This window comes from Myotis lucifugus, unplaced genomic scaffold (genome assembly GCF_000147115.1).
Source record: "Myotis lucifugus unplaced genomic scaffold, Myoluc2.0 scaffold_382, whole genome shotgun sequence".
Classification (NCBI taxonomy): domain Eukaryota; kingdom Metazoa; phylum Chordata; class Mammalia; order Chiroptera; family Vespertilionidae; genus Myotis; species Myotis lucifugus.
The window spans coordinates 858,346-876,948 of NW_005871430.1; the positions used below are offsets into that span (position 1 = coordinate 858,346).

The following is an 18,603-nucleotide window of genomic DNA, read 5'->3' on the forward strand; positions in this document are numbered from 1 at the left end:
GGTGTCAGCCCCGAGTCCACCGCTAACCCGCATGTTCTATAACGTCTCTGCTTCCGTATCTCTAAAGTGGGGCCTGAGAGGCACCTGCTCACCGGGCCGGTGTCAGAGTGAAGCGCAGGGATATGGACAAAGCGCTGTGCACACGCCTGGCGCCCGAGGACCCTCGTGGCCACCGTTTCCGCCTCCTGCAGGAGGACGCGTTTGCATTTTCTTTTCTCTGACGCTCACCTGTTGGGCGCAGGGCAGCTTTTACTGTTTAACTTTTTCATTAGAGTATTGCATGTGGGTAAGCAGGAAAAATACCTTTAAGACACAGATGAGGCCAGGGGTCCTCAAACTTTTTAAACAGGGGGCCAGTTCACTGTCCCTCAGACCCTTGGAGGGCCGGACTATAGTTTAAAAAAAAACTATGAACAAATTCCTATGCACACTGCACATATCTTATTTTGAAGTAAAAAAAACAAAACGGGAACAAATACAATATTTGTATTTGCATGTGGCCCGTGGGCCGTAGTTTGAGGACCCCTGGATTAGGCGGTGAAAGTGAAAGTTGTTCTTCCTTGTTCCCCAAAACTTGCTTCCAAAGGGAACTACAGTTCTGTTAACAGTCCTTTGTGGTGGTTTTCTTAATATATTTTTATTGATTTGAGAGAGGGAAAGAGAGAGAGAGAGAGAGAGAGAGAGAGAGAGAGAGAGAAACATCAATGATGAGAGAGAATCACTGATCAGCTGCCTCCTATACGCCCTCTATTGGGGAGCGAGCCGCAACCTGGGCCTGTGCCCTGACCGGGAATCGAACCGTGACCTCCTGGTTCATAGATTGATGCTCAACCATGGAGCCACACCAGCCGGGCAATCGACCTATGTTTTGTGCTTTTTTTTTAGAGTGTTTACAAAAACCGGGATTTTTTTTCATAACGGTCACACACTTCCATGTTTTGGGCATCTTTCCACATCAGTCCATGTCGCCCTACTTCATGCTTTTGACCAGCTGCATAATACGTGATCATTTATTACACGTGACCTGCTGATAGACAGGGTGGTGGTTTTCCATGCGGGGAGGGTGCGTGGGGTTTTCACAGCTGTGCCAGTATTTCTGCAGGGTGGGTGGGCTTGCTGCGGGTGGCTTTTTACATGAGTCAGATATGCAGGGTATTGTCATTGCCGTAAAACTCGGGAACGTATTTAAAAATTCTGGGCATTTCGAAAGCACAGTGACCTCAGGGCTCGCGCTCGGACAGCCCTGAGGCCAGTGATGGCGAACCTATGACACACGTGTCAGAGGCGACACGCGAACTCATTCTTTTGGTTGATTTTTCTTTGTTAAATGGCATTTAAATATATAAAATAAATATCAAAAATAGAAGTCTTTGTTTTACTATGGTTGCAAAGATCAAAAAATTTCTGTATGTGACACAGCACCAGAGTTAAGTTAGGGTTTTTCAAAATGCTGACACGCCGAGCTCAAAAGGTTCGCCATCACTGCCTTAGGCAATGCACGTGGGGTCAGAGTCCTGTGTGGCCTCGCCCTGCAAACCCTCCTCTCCCAGTTCCCAGGAGCGTGGACATCACCCAGCAGATTATCATCGGCACTCCCGGGACAGTCCTGGACTGGTACTTCAAGCGGAAATTAATTGACTTGAGCAAGATCCGTGTGTTTGTCCTGGACGAAGCAGATGTGATGATCGCCACACAAGGGTTCTCAGATCAGAGCATTCGGATCCAGAGGTAATCCTCACCGCCACCCTCCCTCCCTGCATCTCTTGTCCGGAGGAGAAACTGCCTCTGTCTGCTGCTCCTGCTTGGCTTACTGCTCAGTTCCCCACCTCCTTCACCTTCGAACAAAGTCCCCGCCTCCTCAGGGCCCTCCAGCCGCTGTCATTTCCCACCTTCCCGACTGCTCTCCTGTGCGCCCTGGGCTTACGTTATAGAGCAGGGGTGGGCAAACTTTTTGACTCGAGGGCCACAATGGGTTCTTAAACTGGACCGGAGGGCCGGAACAAAAGCAAGGATGGAGTGTTTGTATGAACTAATATAAATTCAAAGTAAACATCATTACATAAAAGGGTACGGTCTTTTTTTTTTTTTTTAGTTTTATTCATTTCAAACGGGCCAGATCCGGCCCGCGGGCCGTAGTTTGCCCACGGCTGTTATAGATCAATTCATAGACAGGGTTTTGCTCCAGAATTTGCCAGTAATTTTTTTTTTAATTGGGAGCAAAGTCCTAAAGAGAATTTGTTGAAATCTGATAGAGCTACTGGAAGGTTGTGGTGGGCAGGTAAGGGCATAGAGAAGACATAACTGGGATCGGGAGCCTAGTAGTCTAGTTCCGACTTTGCCTGTAATGTCTGCGCTCTTCCTGCTGCAAACGCAGTTAGTCGTGGCCGCTGCTCTTTCGCTGCTGAGAGCTGGAGGCCCTGCATGGATAGAAAGCACGTGTAAATTTTGCTCTCGAGCCCAGCTGGTGTGGCTCAGTGGTAGAGCATTGACCTGCACCAAGAGGTCACTGGTTTGCTTCCCGGTCAAGGCACTTGCCCGGGTTGTGGGCTCTATCCCGGGCTGGGGAGGCGTGCAGGAGGCAGCCGATCGATGTTTCCCTTTCATCGGTGTTTCTATCTCTGTCTCCCTCTCCCTTCCTCTCTCTCTCAAAAAAAAAAAAAAAAAATCAGTAAAAATATATTAAAAAAATTTTTTGCTCTTGAGCTTCATGCTCAGTCTACGTGGTTTTCCAAATTCTGGGTGGTGAGGAGGAGCAGGACGCATTGCTCTGTGCGTGGAGGTTCCGCTGGCTGTAGGCACACCTGTACGCTGACCCCCTGAGCAGGTGTGTGTGCGGGGGGAGGGGGGGGGTGGGGGGGGAGGGCGGGGGCGTGGCGCTGGTGGCAGCAGGCACGAAGCGCTCAGAGCTGCCTCCCCGGGTGAGTAGCACGGGTGGCAGGTCACAGCCCCCTTCCCGTCCCTCTCACAGGGCTTTATCCTCCGAGTGCCAGATGCTCCTCTTCTCGGCCACCTTTGAGGACTCCGTGTGGCAGTTTGCGGGGCGAATCATTCCCGACCCCAATGTTATCAAGTTGCGGAAAGAGGAGCTGACCCTGAACAACATCCGGCAGTACTACGTGCTGTGCGAGAGCCGGAAGGACAAGTACCAGGCGCTGTGCAACATCTACGGCGGCATCACCATCGGACAGGCCATCATCTTCTGCCAGGTACCTGCCGAGATGTCTTCCGGGGCCCCGCCTCCTCCCTGCAGGCCGAGCGGGGACGGCGGCGCCCAGAGAGCGGTGTAGCCATGCTCCGTGCTCGGCACTTCCTGTACATGGTGCAGTTCAATGTCCAGAGCAGCTCTGAGTAGAGATGATGTGTATTTTGTGGGTGGAGCTGAGGAAGAATAAGTAAGGGGGTGGGACTTCTGTATGTTACAGCGAGGGCATCCTGTGTTAGCGGGGTGGCTTCTGCCCCTCCCCCATGTGGGTTGGTGTTGATGGTGGGGTTTCCCCAGACACCCTTTGCCAGATTAAGAATGTTCTCCTCCCTCCCTAGCGTGCTGTGAGCGAAGCAGCCGCTCAGCTCCTCACTGCTCACATCGCGCTCCTTCTGTCTTCATTTTTATCTTTTGCTCCCTGACATCCCCGGTGTGCGTGTGTTCCTTTTACTTCCTCACTCCCACGTGGACACTGAGCCCCACGGCAGCAGGGCCCCATCTGTCTTGCTCCCCTAGCCCTGCCCTAGAGTGCTCACCGGGCCCTGGCCCACACTGAGGGCGCGTTTGTAGGATAAAGGAAAACCCAGCTCTGCCACGGGCCAACCATGAACCTGGGGCAGGGTCCTCATGTCTTCAAGGTTTTGTGTGTGTTTTTTTTTAATTTTTAAAAATGAAATGAGACAACTACTTTGTCAGATTATTGCGTGTAAAATTTTTATTTTATTTTCAAATAGATTTTTATTGATTTCAGAGAGGAAAGGAGAGGGAGAGAGAGAGAGAGAGAAACACCAATGATGAGAATCCTCCATTGGCTGCCTCCTGCACGCCCCCCACTGAGGATCAAGCCCGCAACCTGGGCATGTGCCCTGACTGGGAATCGAACCATGACCTCCTGGTTCATAGGTCAACACTCAACCACTGAGCCACGCCGGCTAGGCCACAGGTAAAGATTTTAGAAACATGCCCGGCGTGCATGGAGCACTTGGAGAGTCTGACGTAGTCATTATTACGTCATCTCATGTTGTCATTGCACCAGCATGTGCGGGGCATGTCTCGAATCTGTTTCGTGGCTGAGGAGCCACAGCTGAGAGGCTGAGAGGCTGAGAGGATGAGACCCTTAGAAGCGCAGAATTCCTCCAGGCCAGCCCTCCCGGCTCCGGCCCGCACCCATGGGCATGGTGAACACAGCCCGTCTGCTTTAACTCGGGGGGCTGTGCCGGGCTCTGCTTTCTCATGTAGACTCGTCGAAACGCCAAGTGGCTGACTGTGGAGATGATGCAGGATGGCCACCAGGTGTCTTTGTTGAGCGGAGAGCTGACCGTGGATCAGCGGGCTTCCATCATCCAGAGGTTTCGGGATGGGAAAGAGAAAGTTCTTATAACCACCAATGTCTGTGCCCGAGGTACGTGTGTGTGTGTGTGTGTGTGTGTGTGTGTGTGTGTGTATTTAAAGCCAAGTTTGTTGAGGTATAATTTATATCTGATAAAATTCACTCTTAGGTATATGGTCCAATACCTAGAATACAATGTACAGTTTACAATATATGAGTTTTGACAAACATATAGGGTCCTGTACCCATCGCTGTAGTCAAAATACAGAACATTGGCCACCTACCCCTCAAAACTGAGCTGCTTGTAAGTCCGTCTCTGCCACTACTGGCCCCTGGCAACTATAGGTCAGATTTCGGTCTCCCTCTTGTCTCTTCCAGGTACCGTACAAATTAAATCCTACACTCGGCAGCCCTTGTGGCCCACTTCTTCCACTTGCCATAATGCTTTTGAGTTTATCGGCGCCGTTACAGGGATCAGTGGTTCACGCCGTGTTCTTGCTACGTGGTCTTCCACCGAATGGATGTACCACAGTTAGTGCGTCCATTCATCCGCCGATGGCCATTTGGATGGTCTCCAGTTTGGGGCTACTTTGAATAAAGCTGTAATAAACACGCATGTGTAGGTCTTGTGTAGACGTATGTTTCCATGTCCCTTGGGCAAAACACCTAGGACTTGGATTTCTGGGTCATGTGGGAAGTCTATGTCTAGCTTTACAGCAGCGGTTCTCAACCTTCTGACCCTTTAAATACAGTTCCGCATGTTGTGACCCAACCATAAAATTATTTTTGTTGCTACTTCATCACTGTCATGTTGCTACTGTGATGAGTCGTCATGTAAATATCTGATATGCAGGATGGTCTTAGGCGACCCCTGTGAAAGGGTCGGTCGTTTGACCGCCAAAGGGGTCGAGACCCACAGGTTGAGAACCGCTGTTTTACCGGAAAGTGCCAAGGTTTTGTTCCCAAGTGGCTGCACCATTATTCATTTGCGCCAGCAGCATAGGAGCATTCCAGTTGCTCTGCATTCCTGTCAGCACTTGGTGTTGTTTTTTCCATTTTAGCCTTTCCGGGAGATGTTGTGTGGTATCTCGTGCTTTTAACTTGTGTTCCTAGTGACTAATGACGTTCATCTCCATGTGTTTTCAAGAGCAGGGACTTTCGACTTCCTTCATCCCTCCTGTATCCTTGCCTAGACCCCCCTCCTCAGACCCTGCTCCCTAATTCATTCTTAGTTCAGCAAACAGAACGGAGGACCTGCCCCGAGGGCTGAGCTTGGCACTTTGGAGGAGTAGCCTGAGGAAGGCTGAGGTCCCTGCCTGGACCCTGGACTCTCTCGGCCAGTGTTGTCTTAACAGAAACGTTGGTATTGATGGAAATGTCCTGTTCTGTGGTGCCCACTGTCTGTCCTCTTCCAGGGATCGATGTGAAGCAGGTCACGATTGTGGTGAACTTTGACCTCCCTGTGAACCAGTTGGAGGAGCCAGAGTATGAGACCTACCTCCACCGCATCGGGCGGACCGGGCGCTTTGGGAAAAAGGGCCTCGCCTTCAACATGATCGAGGTCGATAAGCTGCCGCTGCTCATGAAGATCCAGGACCACTTCAGTGAGTAGCATCACTCGCAGGAAGGGGGGTGGGGGATGGGGGCCGGCGCACGTCGGCAGTGACGACGCGGGGCGTGGACCCCATTCCCGAGGAGGGGACAAGAGGGGACAGGAGGCTTCCGATGCAGAGTTCCCGCTGTGAGACAGTCACTCCGCACGTGGTCATTAAGTAGAACGTCTTAAATCTGTGTGAGCTCAGGTCTTTATACGCTATTGCTCATTCTGGGATCTGGAGCGGATTTTCATGTCCTGGAAAGAACCAACCTAAACCAGGTAGCAGCGCCGTGGAGAGCATACTCTGTCCCCACTTCCTCTCTTACATTTTCTCCCCTTTTTCTCACCCCACCTACCAGCCAGGACAGCCCTGCGTTCTGAGGTCAGGGGCCCTTCCCCCGGCCCCGTCTCAACCAGGCCAGCTCTGGGCTGGCAGGGTGCCCTCCGAGGAAACTCCAGGGGTGATGTCCCTGAGGTGGCCCCTTGTCAGTGACCCCCAGGCCCCGAAGCCCATGGGCACGCTGGGGAGCAGGGGAAGAGGAACCTCTCACCGTTTAGGACGGTGGCCCTTACCCTCGGTGAGAAGCAGTGGGCACCCCCAGGGACACGCACAGAGGCACACGTGTGCAGTTTGGAATATAAGTGTAAAGGGTTTGCAGACGGCCCTGGCCGGTCAGCTCAGTGGTCAGACCGCCAGCCCAGGGACCCACGGGTTTCGGGCTTGATTTCCAGTCAGGGGTGTGGACTCGATTGCAGGTTCGATCCCTGGCCCTGGTTGGGGTGCATGTGGGAGGCAACCAGTCGATGTGTCTCTCTCACATTGATTTTACTCTCTCTCCCCTCCTCCCTCCCTCCTACTCTTTCTCTAAAGATCAATGGAAGAAAACATTCCCAGGTGGGAATTACACACACACACACACACACAATAAAGGGTTTGCAGACTGGCCGCAGCACATCCGTGGACCCTTCAGGGACGCTGACTCAGCACCCTGTGTTAGGGTAGGGGCAGGGAGAACCATTCAGATCCACCGTGGCTGTGTGAGCTCCTGCAGACCTTGTCTGGGGAAGTGACTCAGCGGAGGAGCCTTAGTCCCTCTCCCTGTGGCCACCACTGACCCCTGGGGCTCAGCAGACCCCTTCCCGCCCCTCGCATGGGCCAAGGCCTTTTTCTGCCCCTGGTACCCAGACCTGGCGCTCTGTTGCCTGGTGCCTAGGATGCTGCTTCAGGGGGTCCCAGTGGCTGTTTAGATGCCACCCCCTCCTCACCTGACTAGAGAGCGCTCCTGCCCCCAGGCTCTCCACACAGGGTGTCGCAGGAGCGCACCTTCACGGGGGTCCCCGTCTTCAGTGCTGCAGTGGTCCCGGAGCGGGATGGGGGGACATGGCGTGCGGCCCGGGGTCAGGCTGGGGTGCCCCCTTGTTCTTTCAGACAGCAGCATTAAGCAGCTCAACCCGGAAGACATGGATGAAATCGAAAAGATCGACTACTGAAGGGGGAACCTGATCGTTTGTGACAGGTCCCCGAGGGGCTTAAAGGCAGCTTTTTATGTTGAGGCTTTTTTCAAAGTGAAATTGTTACCTTTGGCAAAATAAACGGGAAGCCTTCCTTTTAAAGACCTGAAGTCTTTTTGAAACCACGTCGATGTGAAACACTGGAGATTTTTTTTTTTTTTAAATAAAAAGGCAGCAGTATCTCCTACTCTCATCTTTTCCTAAGGCAACCGCCCTTGTGTGGGCTCCTGGGGTGTTTTTGGATTTCGTTGCAGTGGTTCTCAACCTTCCTCATGCCGCGACCCTTTCATACAGTTCCTCATGGTATGGTGACCCCCAGCCATAAAATTATTTTCGTTGCTACTTCATAACTGTCATGTTGCTACTGTTAGGAATCATAATGTAAATATCTGATATGCAGGATGTATTTAGGCGACCGCAGTGAAAGGGTCGTTCGACCCCCAAAGGGGTCGCGACCCACAGGTTGAGAACCGCTGGCTTAGAGCATGAGCAGACAGATCATCCCTCTTGTGAGCCTCTCACGACGCCACCAGGTGGCGGCAGAGCTCCGTTTGACCGTGTTGGGGATTGGCGCTGGTAGCGCATGACAAGTGGCACGTGGTCAGTCCCCTGGGCAAGCACGCTGGGCGCCACACACACACACACACACACACACACACACACACACACACACGCACGCAAACCTTTACAAAGTAAAGCCATGTGGAAGCGAGAACTTTCTGCTTTTCTGATGTCTTAGCTGACATACAGAATTCAAAAGGTTTTCCTATTTTGCTCCTGAATGCCTTCAGGGTAGAGAAGGTTTCATCCACCCTGGGTTACTTAATGGTCCCTGGACTGTGGCCCCTCAGAGGCATTGCTTACCAGCAGGCAGGTGGGGTGGGGTTGGGGGGAGAGGGGGAGGAGCCTTATTTAAAAAGTAAGGTTTCAGGGAGCTCGAGGTTTTGCTTTTAAGGACTGTATTACAGGGTGTGTCTGAGAATCCTGGATATTTCCCTGCAAGCCCCATCGAGATGCGTTTTATTTCTCACATTTGCTCCTCCAAAGCCAACCCGGGCGCTTGAGAAAACGGGGACATGGGTGCTCCCCCAGCAAGCCGGAGCGGGTTTGCAGCCGGAGCCGGGCCGCTCTGTCCCAGACCGCCTGGGCAGCCTCACCCCGACGGGGAGGGTGCTTCCGGATCTCTCTCTCGATATATTCCACATGCACGTCTCCCTGCCTAGGTTTTATCCCCACGAGCAGGACGCGGAAATACACGGCAGTCCCTCCGCAGCCCTGTTTATTGTGTACCCACCTGCTCCCAAACGCCAGGGAAAGGGAGATGCAATGTTATCGTCATCTCAGAACTCAGAGTCCAGCAGCAGAGACGGGATGAGCCAGGGTTACCAGGGACGGTGTGCAGGCCGCAGTGGAGCGCAGAGGAGGGACGCCTGCTGCCCTCCGGGCAGCTTCCAGAGGGCACTGCATCTCCTTCCACAAGGGGACTGCGACTCATCGCGCCTTCTCACCACGCGGGGTGCCACCCCGTTACCCGCCATGGGTCCCCCAAGGCGGTGCTCCAGCCCCGGCTCACAGCCAGGATTGCCTGGAGAGCTCGGGAGAAGCACAGAATCCTCCGCCCACACACGCTCCGAGGGCAGAGCCCAGACACGCACGCCTGTGACAGAGCCCCAAGCGCAGGCAGAACAAAAGGTAAGAGAGGAGGAGACACGGAGGCAAAGAAGGCCCGTGACGGAGTCTGCAACCAGCGGGGCCGCCCCTCTGAATGTCCACCTGGGTTCTCCTTACACTGTGTCTCTCAGCCGTGGTCAGCCCTGTCCACTCAGTACGCACCCCCGGCCCAGTGCCGGGCACACAACAGGCGCTCAGGGAATGCTGTTCTTTTAAGAAATAGACATTTTTATTGATTTTACTGTTTTGTTTATTATCCTGACTCCTCCCATCAGAATGTAAGTCCCATGAAAACAGGGATCTTGGTTTTGTTTTTCTACTGTGTCTCCAGTTCCCAGACACACAATAGACATTTGATAAACATTTATTTATTTTTTAAAAAAATATTTTTGTTGATTTCAGAGAGGAAGGGAGAGAGAGAGAAACATCAATGATGAGAGAGAATCGGCTGCCTCCTGCACACCCCACACTGGGGATCAAGCCCGCAACCCGGGTATGTGCCCTGACCGGGAATCGAACCGTGACCTCCCGGTTCATAGGTCAACACTCAACCACTGAGCCACCGCATCTGGGCACGAATGTTGTTCTTGAGTGACTATTCCTTCGGCATCTCTTCGTCCACCACCATTCTCCCCGGAGGCTGGCCGTCCTAGAGTTGAACCCCAGTTACATGGTGCAGGATGAATGAACTTAGGAAGCGTGTTGGGCCGCTTTGCAGCCTTACCCTATGAGAACGAAGTTGGACTTTTCCATCACGCTCAGCTCAGCTCGGCATTGTCCTAAATAAAACTGACCCCTCCCTTTCCCATTCCGATCTGAGAGACTACCAGTCACCCTCACAGCATCTTCGGTCATTTCCACTGGGCGGCTGTTCCCACGGGGTCTGCAAACAGCGGGCATTCCTCCGCCGTGCCCATTGCCCCCTCCTCACATCCCTTTGTCTCGCGGCCCAGGAGCCCCAGAGCCCCGTGTCCTGGGTGCCACAGCTGTCTCCACACCAACTGTCCACTTGATGTGTCAACAACCCAAAGAGCGCTTTGCAGGGGGCAGCTCCTGGCTCGGAACTGCAAGGGCTCATCCGATGGCCTCGATGGCCTGGTCCAGGTCTTCTCTCTCCATCGAGGCCGCCCCAGGAAGGAGCCCATGGAGACGTGGAAGAGCCGATGACCTCAGCGCATCTGTGTGTGGCTTCATCAGCTGTGTGTTCCTTGGCACCGAGCCCTCAACCAGACCCATCGGGTTTGTCTTGGCCCGTGCGGCACTGTGAGCGCATTGACATTCACGGTGACGTGGGGCAGGCTGTGATTCCCAGGGGGGCCTGGGAGGGAGCCCCTGGCCTGGCCCCTGCGCCATGTGGGGCGCTGGCTCTGCAGCAGCCGTGAATCATGGGGAAGGCCAGGCATCGGCCCTGGCCTGGTAGGATGTCTGACAGCCCTTCTCAAGAGGTGTCATTGCTTCTGGTCACGAGAATGTGCGGACGCCCCTCAGCACAGCTCTGCCCCAGGAAAGCTGCGAATGGTCTCCACATGGGCTCCACAGAGGATGGGGGGGGGAGGGGTGAAGGGAGCAGCACCTCTCCAGACACTGGGGAGAGAGGCCCATTGTGGCCAGTCTCAGTTTTGCTCAATTTCCTTCCTTTTTTTTTAAATATCTTTTTTTTTTTAGTGATTTTAGAGATGAAGGGAGGGAGAGAGAGAGAGAGAGAGAGAGAGAGAGAGAGAGAGAGACATCAATGATGAGAGAGAATCATTGATCGGCTGTCTCCTGCACGCCCCACACTGGGGATCGAGCCCGAAACCTGGGCATGTGCACTGACAGGGAATCGAACCGTGACCTCCTGGTTCATAGGTGGACGCTCAACCACTGAGCCATGCCGGCCGGACAAGTCTCCTTCCCTTTGATTCAAGGAGGGCCCGGACCCAAAAGAGGACCCGAGTGGAGATAGCACAGCCGCTGGCACAGAAGCTGAGGTGCCAGTCCAGAGCAGGGACCGCTCCCCGGGCGGCACTCTGCCCTCTGAGATCCAGGGCCTCCGTCGCTCCCGCCTGCTGCTGTCCAGACAGCCGGGGCCTGCTGACCCCGAGGGCACCTGGCCCCAGTGGGTGGCCACATGTCAGTGTTCCAGAGCGACCAGCTGAAGGGTCGGGGCCTCTTAGGTCACATGCCTCGCTCCTACCCTCCAGCACTTTATTTTGTTGCCTCCTGATACCTCCTTGATCATACTACATCCGCACACCTAGGCCCATATACTAGGGTTCTGTGTCTACTTAATCCCAGCTGATCCTTGTGCCAGGACCACAGTTTTAAATATTCTTATTATGTGATGCATATTAAGGACTTCTTCCTCCTCTTGGTTACTTTAATTCTCTCTTTATTTTTTAAAAGTATCATTGCCATTTTTATTTCCCAAAGATTGATTGCTGGTCCATGTTATCAACTTCCCAAACCCTCTGGCTTTTCATTGGACTGCATCCACTTGGCAGGAACCATGTATTCGGTCCAGACGTTAGTTTGTGGGGAAGGGATTGCTTTAAAATATTTAATCACCTGGTAGGCTCTTTCCTGACTCAGAAAAGTCAGGAGGCAGCCTGGGAGCAAAGACACAGGGGTCGGCACGCGGGGCCTGGAGGCCGCGGGCGGAGGGGAGGTTCCATGGGGAGGCGGTTTCAGCCCGGTACCGGGGTGGGCCCTGTGGCCCACGTGCTGCCTCATCTCCCAGAGTGAGGGCAGTGGTGTGTCCGGGAGGGGCCCAGAGACCAGGTGCCAGCCCCACTCCAGTGTCACTAGCCCGGGCTGTGCCTGGACAAGGTCAACCCACCTGCCATGGCCTCGTCTCCCAAGGTCCCTTCCAGCCCTCAAACCCCTCTCATCTCTGCTTCGTCTGGTGGAGCCACGGACGTGTGTTCCTGCCTCACCTGTAACGGACCCTGAGGTGGGAGCAGAGACCCTTCCTGGTCCTGCTCTCGGCCGGGCCCAGCTCCCAGCCCCTGCCCAGCACCGCAGGGGTGTCCCTGCCGTGGGAAGAGGGAAGGAAGGGATTGTGCACCGGCTTCTGGAAGAGCCGTGTCTTGCCGAGGTGGCTGAGAGCGCCTACCTCAGCCTGCAGTGTGCACAAAATTCGGGGGTCCAGTTAAACCGCAGCTTCGGGGGAACTGGTCTGGGCGGCACGGGCTCATCGCCTGCAGGCCACACTCGGTGAGAATTCTTGGCTGAAGAAAAGGGGAGGTGGGGGCACAGGGGCCACAGGAGTCCTGGTCGCAATTATGCTTTAAACGTATGTGGATAGCCCTGGCCCGTTTGGCTCAGTGGATAGAGCATCGGCCTGAGGACTGAAGGGTCCTCGGCTTGAATCCGGTCAAGGGCACGGACCTCGATCCCTGGCCCCCATCGGGGTATGTGTAGGAGGTCAACCAGCCGATGTGTCTCTCTCACTTCAATGTTTCTCTCTCGGTGTCTCTCCCCCTTCCCTTCCACTCTCTCTAAGAAAATGAATGGAAAACTATCGTCGGGTGAGGATTAATAACACAGATGTGTAGAGACAAGAAACTTGGAGGCACAAAACCATCTGACACATTAGAGAGACAGAAAGGCGGTGGGCGACTTTCTTCCCCATATTTGCTGCTTTACAGAGTTTGCAAACAATAAACGCTTAAGGAAATGTCTCCGTGAAGGGACACACACACACTGCTCCCCATCCTGCAGCCACTCGGCCGCGATGCCACCGCCCTGTCCCTTCTCCGCGTGGCTCTGCGGCCTCAGGCAGGGTTCCTCTCTGGCCGGGGAGTGTCCAGCAGCCGCTTGGGTTTGCTCTGGTTTAGAAACATCCGAGGCTGTACCCACGGCCCAGGGGGTGAGATGCGACCAGCGGCCTCACCTCTGGTGCCAATGCCACCTTCAGAGAAGCAAGAGAACCCTCGTTCCTCGCCCAGGGTCACCCCAGCCGGGCCAAGTGGCCGGGACGCCCTCGCGCCCATGGAGAGCGAGTGCTAAGGCAAGCTCTGGGGTAAAAAGTTTGCCTTTCTTACTGGAAGAATTCTTATGAGGCCGCAGCGTTGACAAGTTTGTCATTCCCAGAACCTGCTGACACCCTCCCCGACGGCCTTGGATTTCCAGCGCGTCCCCCTCCTCCTGGGCCTGGGCCGAGGCAGGAAAACTGTCCTGGGCGGGCAGCGAGGCCGTCCAAGGTGTTTGGCACGACTCTGTGCCGGGAAAGATTTATGTCTCTGTTCTCTGGCACCGCCTGGCGTGAGCTCACTTAAAACAACCGAATAAATGAGTTCACTTTATCCTGTCAAATGGAGCCGAGGGCGGCCCGGTACCAGCTGGGGTCCGCGGGGACCCCGAGGCCGCGCTCATGTCTCCATCGCTTGTGCTGAGCTCAGCGGGTTTTATGTCTGTCTGAGGTCATCGGAACAGGAGGGCAGGGGGCGGCCGCGGAATGAATGGCGCGATGGGGTCTGGAGGCTCCGCCAGAAGCCTGGCTCCAGGGCTTCACTGAAGGCGCCCCCCCTCCCCGCCCCGGTTGGCCTGACCTCCTGGGAGGGGCTCTCCCGGATGGACAGGTTCTCAGCTTCAAAGGGTGTGTGTTTTCCTTTCTTGTTAGACTTTGTCTTTCCTGCTGCCCCACTACATTAAGACTAGGCCCATTGCCCGGCCGGCGTGGCTCAGTGGTTGACGTATCGACCTATGAACCAAGTTAGATTCCCGGTCAGGACACATGCCCGGACACATGATACTTTTTTCTCGTACATGTTTCTGTCTCTCTATCCCTCTCCTTTCCTCTCTCTCTAAAAATTGATAAAAACATAAAAAAAAAAAAAGACCAGGCCCATTCAGACAGGGCCTATTGCTCTAGAACAGTGATGGTGAACCTCTGACACGCGAACTCATTTTTTTGGTTGATTTTTCTTTGTTAAATGGCATTTAAATATATAAAACAAATATCCAAAAATATTAGTCTTTGTTTTACTATGGTTGCAAAGATTAAAAAATTTCTATCTGTGACACAGCACCAGAGTTAAGTTAGGGTTTTTCAAAATGCTGACACGCTGAGCTCAAAGGTTCGCCATCACTGGTCTAGGAAGAGTGGCTTTGTGGAGAGATGCCTTTTTTTCTGGTGTCCAGAGGGGGTTCCTGGTACAGCTGAGAGGTGAAAGGAAAGAGAAACTGCGGCCGAGTTTGGAGCTGGGGGGTAGGGAGGCGCCCCACTGGAGGATGGGCCTTTTGGGAGAGGCGTGGAGATGGGAGAGAGAAGATATGGCCTGAGAAGACCGCAGACCAGCGGCCCTTGAAGAATTGACTCGGCCCTGCCCTGCCCTTCTCCCCGCAGCAGCTCGAGAACATCCCCATCTGCCCCAGGGCCGGCGAGGGACTTCCCCTGGGCCCCTCAGCCCCCAGGCCCCTGTCCCTCTCGCTTCCCAGCCCAGAGCAAGCTCTGCTTTGATTGCTGCTCACGCAGGCCCTGCTGACAGGCCAGGCCGCGCAGACTCCTCAGGAGGAGCTGGGCCTGAGGAACGGCCCGCCGGCTTCTCATTTCCATCAGGTCTGTGCAGAGATCGGAAGCAGCTGTGGCCTGGGCTGCCAGCGCAGAGCCCGTGGGGATGTGGTGTTTGGTGGAGGCGGTTGCGATGGGGGCACCAGCGCAGGATCTGAGGCGCTTTGCCACCCGAAGGCTGACAAACCAAAGAGCTCAGCTCAGGGCTGGCTCCTGCCTGAAACGCCGGGCTTGGGGCTTGGGGGTTTGAGGGGTGGGGGTGGGGTGCTCTGGAGTAGTGGACTCAGGTCACAGCGCAGGGGGTCGGGGTCACCAACAGGCACCATTCACATGTGTTGTCACTGTTTCACACAGACTTCTCTGTGAGTTGCTTTCTCACTTAACATTGTGACAACCCCCCTAATTTATTCATTTTTTTTATATTGTGGTGAAAGATACAGGAAGTAAAATTTACCATCTCACCCATTTTAAAGAGTTCAGGTCAGGGGTGTTAGCTGTACTCCCAGAGCACTCTTCATCTTGCAAAGCCGCAAGGCTGTACCCATTTCAACAGCTCCCACCTTCCCTCCGCCCCGGCCCCCAGCAACCAGTATTCTTTCTGTTTCTATGAGTTTGACTACTTCAGAGGTATCCTAAGTGGAACCAAGATAGCCTTTGTCTTTAATGGATCCTTTCTTATACTGGCATAGCATTACAGTATATGGATATATGTGTATCACGCAACCATTACTGGTATTTTTGCCACCACAAACATGCCATGACATTTTTTTTGGCATATTTTTTCATACCGGAGTGTGCTGCCTTCCTCCCCTGTAGGATAAATTGCTACGAATAACATAGCTGGGCCAATGCGATGCATGTTGTTAGTTTTCATGTTACCAGATCCCTTTGTCGGAAGCCTGCGATAATTCATAGATGCAGCAGCGAGGTTAAAAGGTGCTCTTCCTCCCGCATCTTCACCAGCCCTAGTTTCATTACTCCCTGTAAGTTCTGCTACTCTGACCAATGAAAAGTGGTGTCGCACTTTTAAAAACCTGCATTTCCTTGACAATGAGTGAGGTTGAACATCTTTCTGTCAATATATTGGCCATTTGGATTTTCTCTCCCATGAGTCACCTGTTCAGAGGTTTTGTCCCTTTTCTACTAAGTAATTTTGCTGATTGTGTGGAGCAGCTCTTCATGGATGATAGATGTTAACTCTTTTTTAAAAAAATATTTTTAATTGATTTTAGAGAGAGGAAGGGCAAGGGATAGGAGAGAAACATCGATGAGATAGAAACATCATTGATTGGCTACTCCTGCACTCCCCTTACTGGGGATTGAGCCCCAAATCCGGGCATGTTCCCCGACTGGAAATCGAATTGTGACCTCCTGGTTCATGGGCTGATGCCCCACCACTGAGCCATACTGGCCGGGCTATTAACTCTTTATCAGTGCTATGCGTCGGAACATTTTCTGCAATCTACAATTTGTCTTTTGACTGTGTATGTCATCTTTCACCCTTTTAAAATTTAAACATGTTCTGTCTATCTTTCCTCCAGAGCTTCTGGATTTTCTGTTTTGTTTAGCAAACTCTCCTCAAACCTAGGTTGTATAAATGTTCTCCTAATTTTTTTAAATTAAATTATTTTAAATATTTAAATTGTTTTACATATTGTTTAAAATTGCTTTAAATATTTCCTTGGGAAGTTGTTTAAGTATGAAAACAATATTTAAATTGTTTTAAATATTTAAATGTAAAGGCATTTCCATCTTTCATCTCTTTGAAATTTAGTTTTCATCCCTTGTGAGGCGGAGAGCTTCACCTTCGTTTTGCAGACAGATAGCCAGCCGTGCCTACACAGGTTGTTAAATAAACCATCCTGTTCCCCAGTGGCTTGCAATACCGCTTTTATTGTATGCTGTACTACAATCCGGTGTCCTGGGATGTATTCCTGGGCTTGGTTCCAATTCTGTCCCATAGATTTCTTTATCTAGTCCTTTAGCCTTAATATATGACTCGATCACAGTGATGTATAGTTTTCCTAAGGCCACTCTTACCTACATATTTCTCTTTTTTAAATGTTTTTTTATTGATGAGAGAGAGAGAAAGAGAGAAAGAGAGAGGGAGAGAAACATCAATGAGAGAGAAACATTGATCAGCTGCCTCCTGCATGCCCCCTATTTGGGATGGAACCCGAAACCCAAGAATGTGCCCTGACCAGGAATTGAACCGGTGACCTCTTGGTTCACAGGTCAATGCTCAACCACTGACCCACACCGGCCAGGGCTTACCTACATATTTCTTCCCTGCTGTTTTCATTATGACTGAGATACGAAAGCCTTCCTGCTCTCAGAGCTTGGGAACGTCAGTGACTCTGCAAGAAAAGCCAGAGAAAGTTCCAGAAGGCCTGCTCACATGCCCTTTCAGGAACCAACCAAGGCCAAGGCCAGACGATGATATTAGACGAGCACCTACTATGCGCCTGCCATTGCTCTTTCCACTAGAGCTGGGCTGGAAGACAGTGACAAACCCTTGAAGGTTCTTGCTTCTCAGCTCCAGGCCTGTCCTCCCTGCGCGGCTTTGTGATGGAGTGGCCCCCGTTTCTGCGTTGCCATCTGTTTTTTATTAGATTCTCCCGATAGGGGTCCCTAGAGGGAGGCTGCGGCAGGAGGGAGGGGGACACGCTCTTTCCTACTTTCGTCCTTGTCCCTTGTGTTCCCTGCAAGCGAGCATCACCCCACAGCAGCAGGCCCGTCCAAATCCAGTTTGCACTCTTTCCAACAATTGCAGCAGCTTCATCATCACCACCCACCCCACACCCCTGCCCCAGAGACCCCAGCACTAGCTGGCAGGGACCCTGGGAACAAGCCACTCAATTCCGCTCAATGCAGGAGCTGCCCGCCTTCTTGCTCAGAGCTTCACCTCGGAGGCCTGGGTTCTAGGCTCCGGGTCCCTCCTGGGAATGTCCTGTACGAGGTTGAGTCAGTCCACCCTCTCCCTCTGTCCCCAGCCCCGGGAGGGGCGCTGCTCCTGCAGCTGCGGCTCCCCTTCGGTCACTTAATTAACAACTTCGTACCTAGTTGTCAATTCTTTAGATTAAATTCTTTCTTTTCAAATCACGGGAGTGGTTTCTGTCTCCTGATCGGCCCAGACTGACCCAGGTGATAAGGAACTGGGGGCCCAGGGGCTGCTCCTCTTGGCCGCCCTGCACAGAGCTCCCCTCCCGCCTCCGTTCCCAGAACTATTTGGCTGCAAGTCGCCAAGGAGACTGCTGACAATTTCCAGTTGCCAGGCCTCCCCCTGGAGCTCTGCGGAGACATTCCAGAAACTCCCTACTCCTTCCTGCTCCCCAGCCAGGGAACTTGGAGAATCGAGCCAGGCTGGGAGTGGAGGGCGCAAAGCCTTGAGGGGGTGGGGGAGAGGGAAGCTGACCAGGCGGGAAGATGGAGAGAGGCCAGAGGTTTCCTTGGGCCCCGGCTTCCTCCACCGACCTCAGGTGCCCGGTCTGGCTCCTTCAGCCCCGTGCACGACACCCATTGGGTCCAGCCAAGGCCGAGTGCTCCCCCAGACCCCCAACCACAGAAAACGGTCCTAACGCTGTCACTCCGCACACAGTGGAGGCCGCAGTGCCAGCTGGAGCAGGGAGGGGCCTCCGCAGCGAGCATTCCTCTCCTGGAGGCTGCATTCCTCACCCCAAACCTGTGCTGTGGCCTCAGTACCAGCTGCTTCCTAAAAATCATGACAGTGCCCTGGCCGGTTTGGCTCAGTGGTTGGAGCATCGGCCCCGTGGACTGAAGGGTCACAGGGTGATTCC

The 18,603-nt window shown here is 53.3% G+C and overlaps 1 protein-coding gene across 1 annotated transcript in view; it reads left to right on the forward strand.

The window, feature by feature from the left end:
- The first annotated feature begins 122 nt into the window (after nt 1-122).
- Nucleotides 123-18,603, forward strand: part of DDX25 (DEAD-box helicase 25) — a 19,379-nt gene continuing 898 nt past the window's right edge. The window contains exons 1-5 of the mRNA XM_023743250.1: nt 123-199; nt 1,492-1,728; nt 2,969-3,206; nt 4,442-4,604; nt 5,948-6,136. Coding sequence (XP_023599018.1) covers nt 123-199; nt 1,492-1,728; nt 2,969-3,206; nt 4,442-4,604; nt 5,948-6,136 — 904 coding nt within the window. The remainder of the gene's footprint in view (nt 200-1,491; nt 1,729-2,968; nt 3,207-4,441; nt 4,605-5,947; nt 6,137-18,603) is intronic.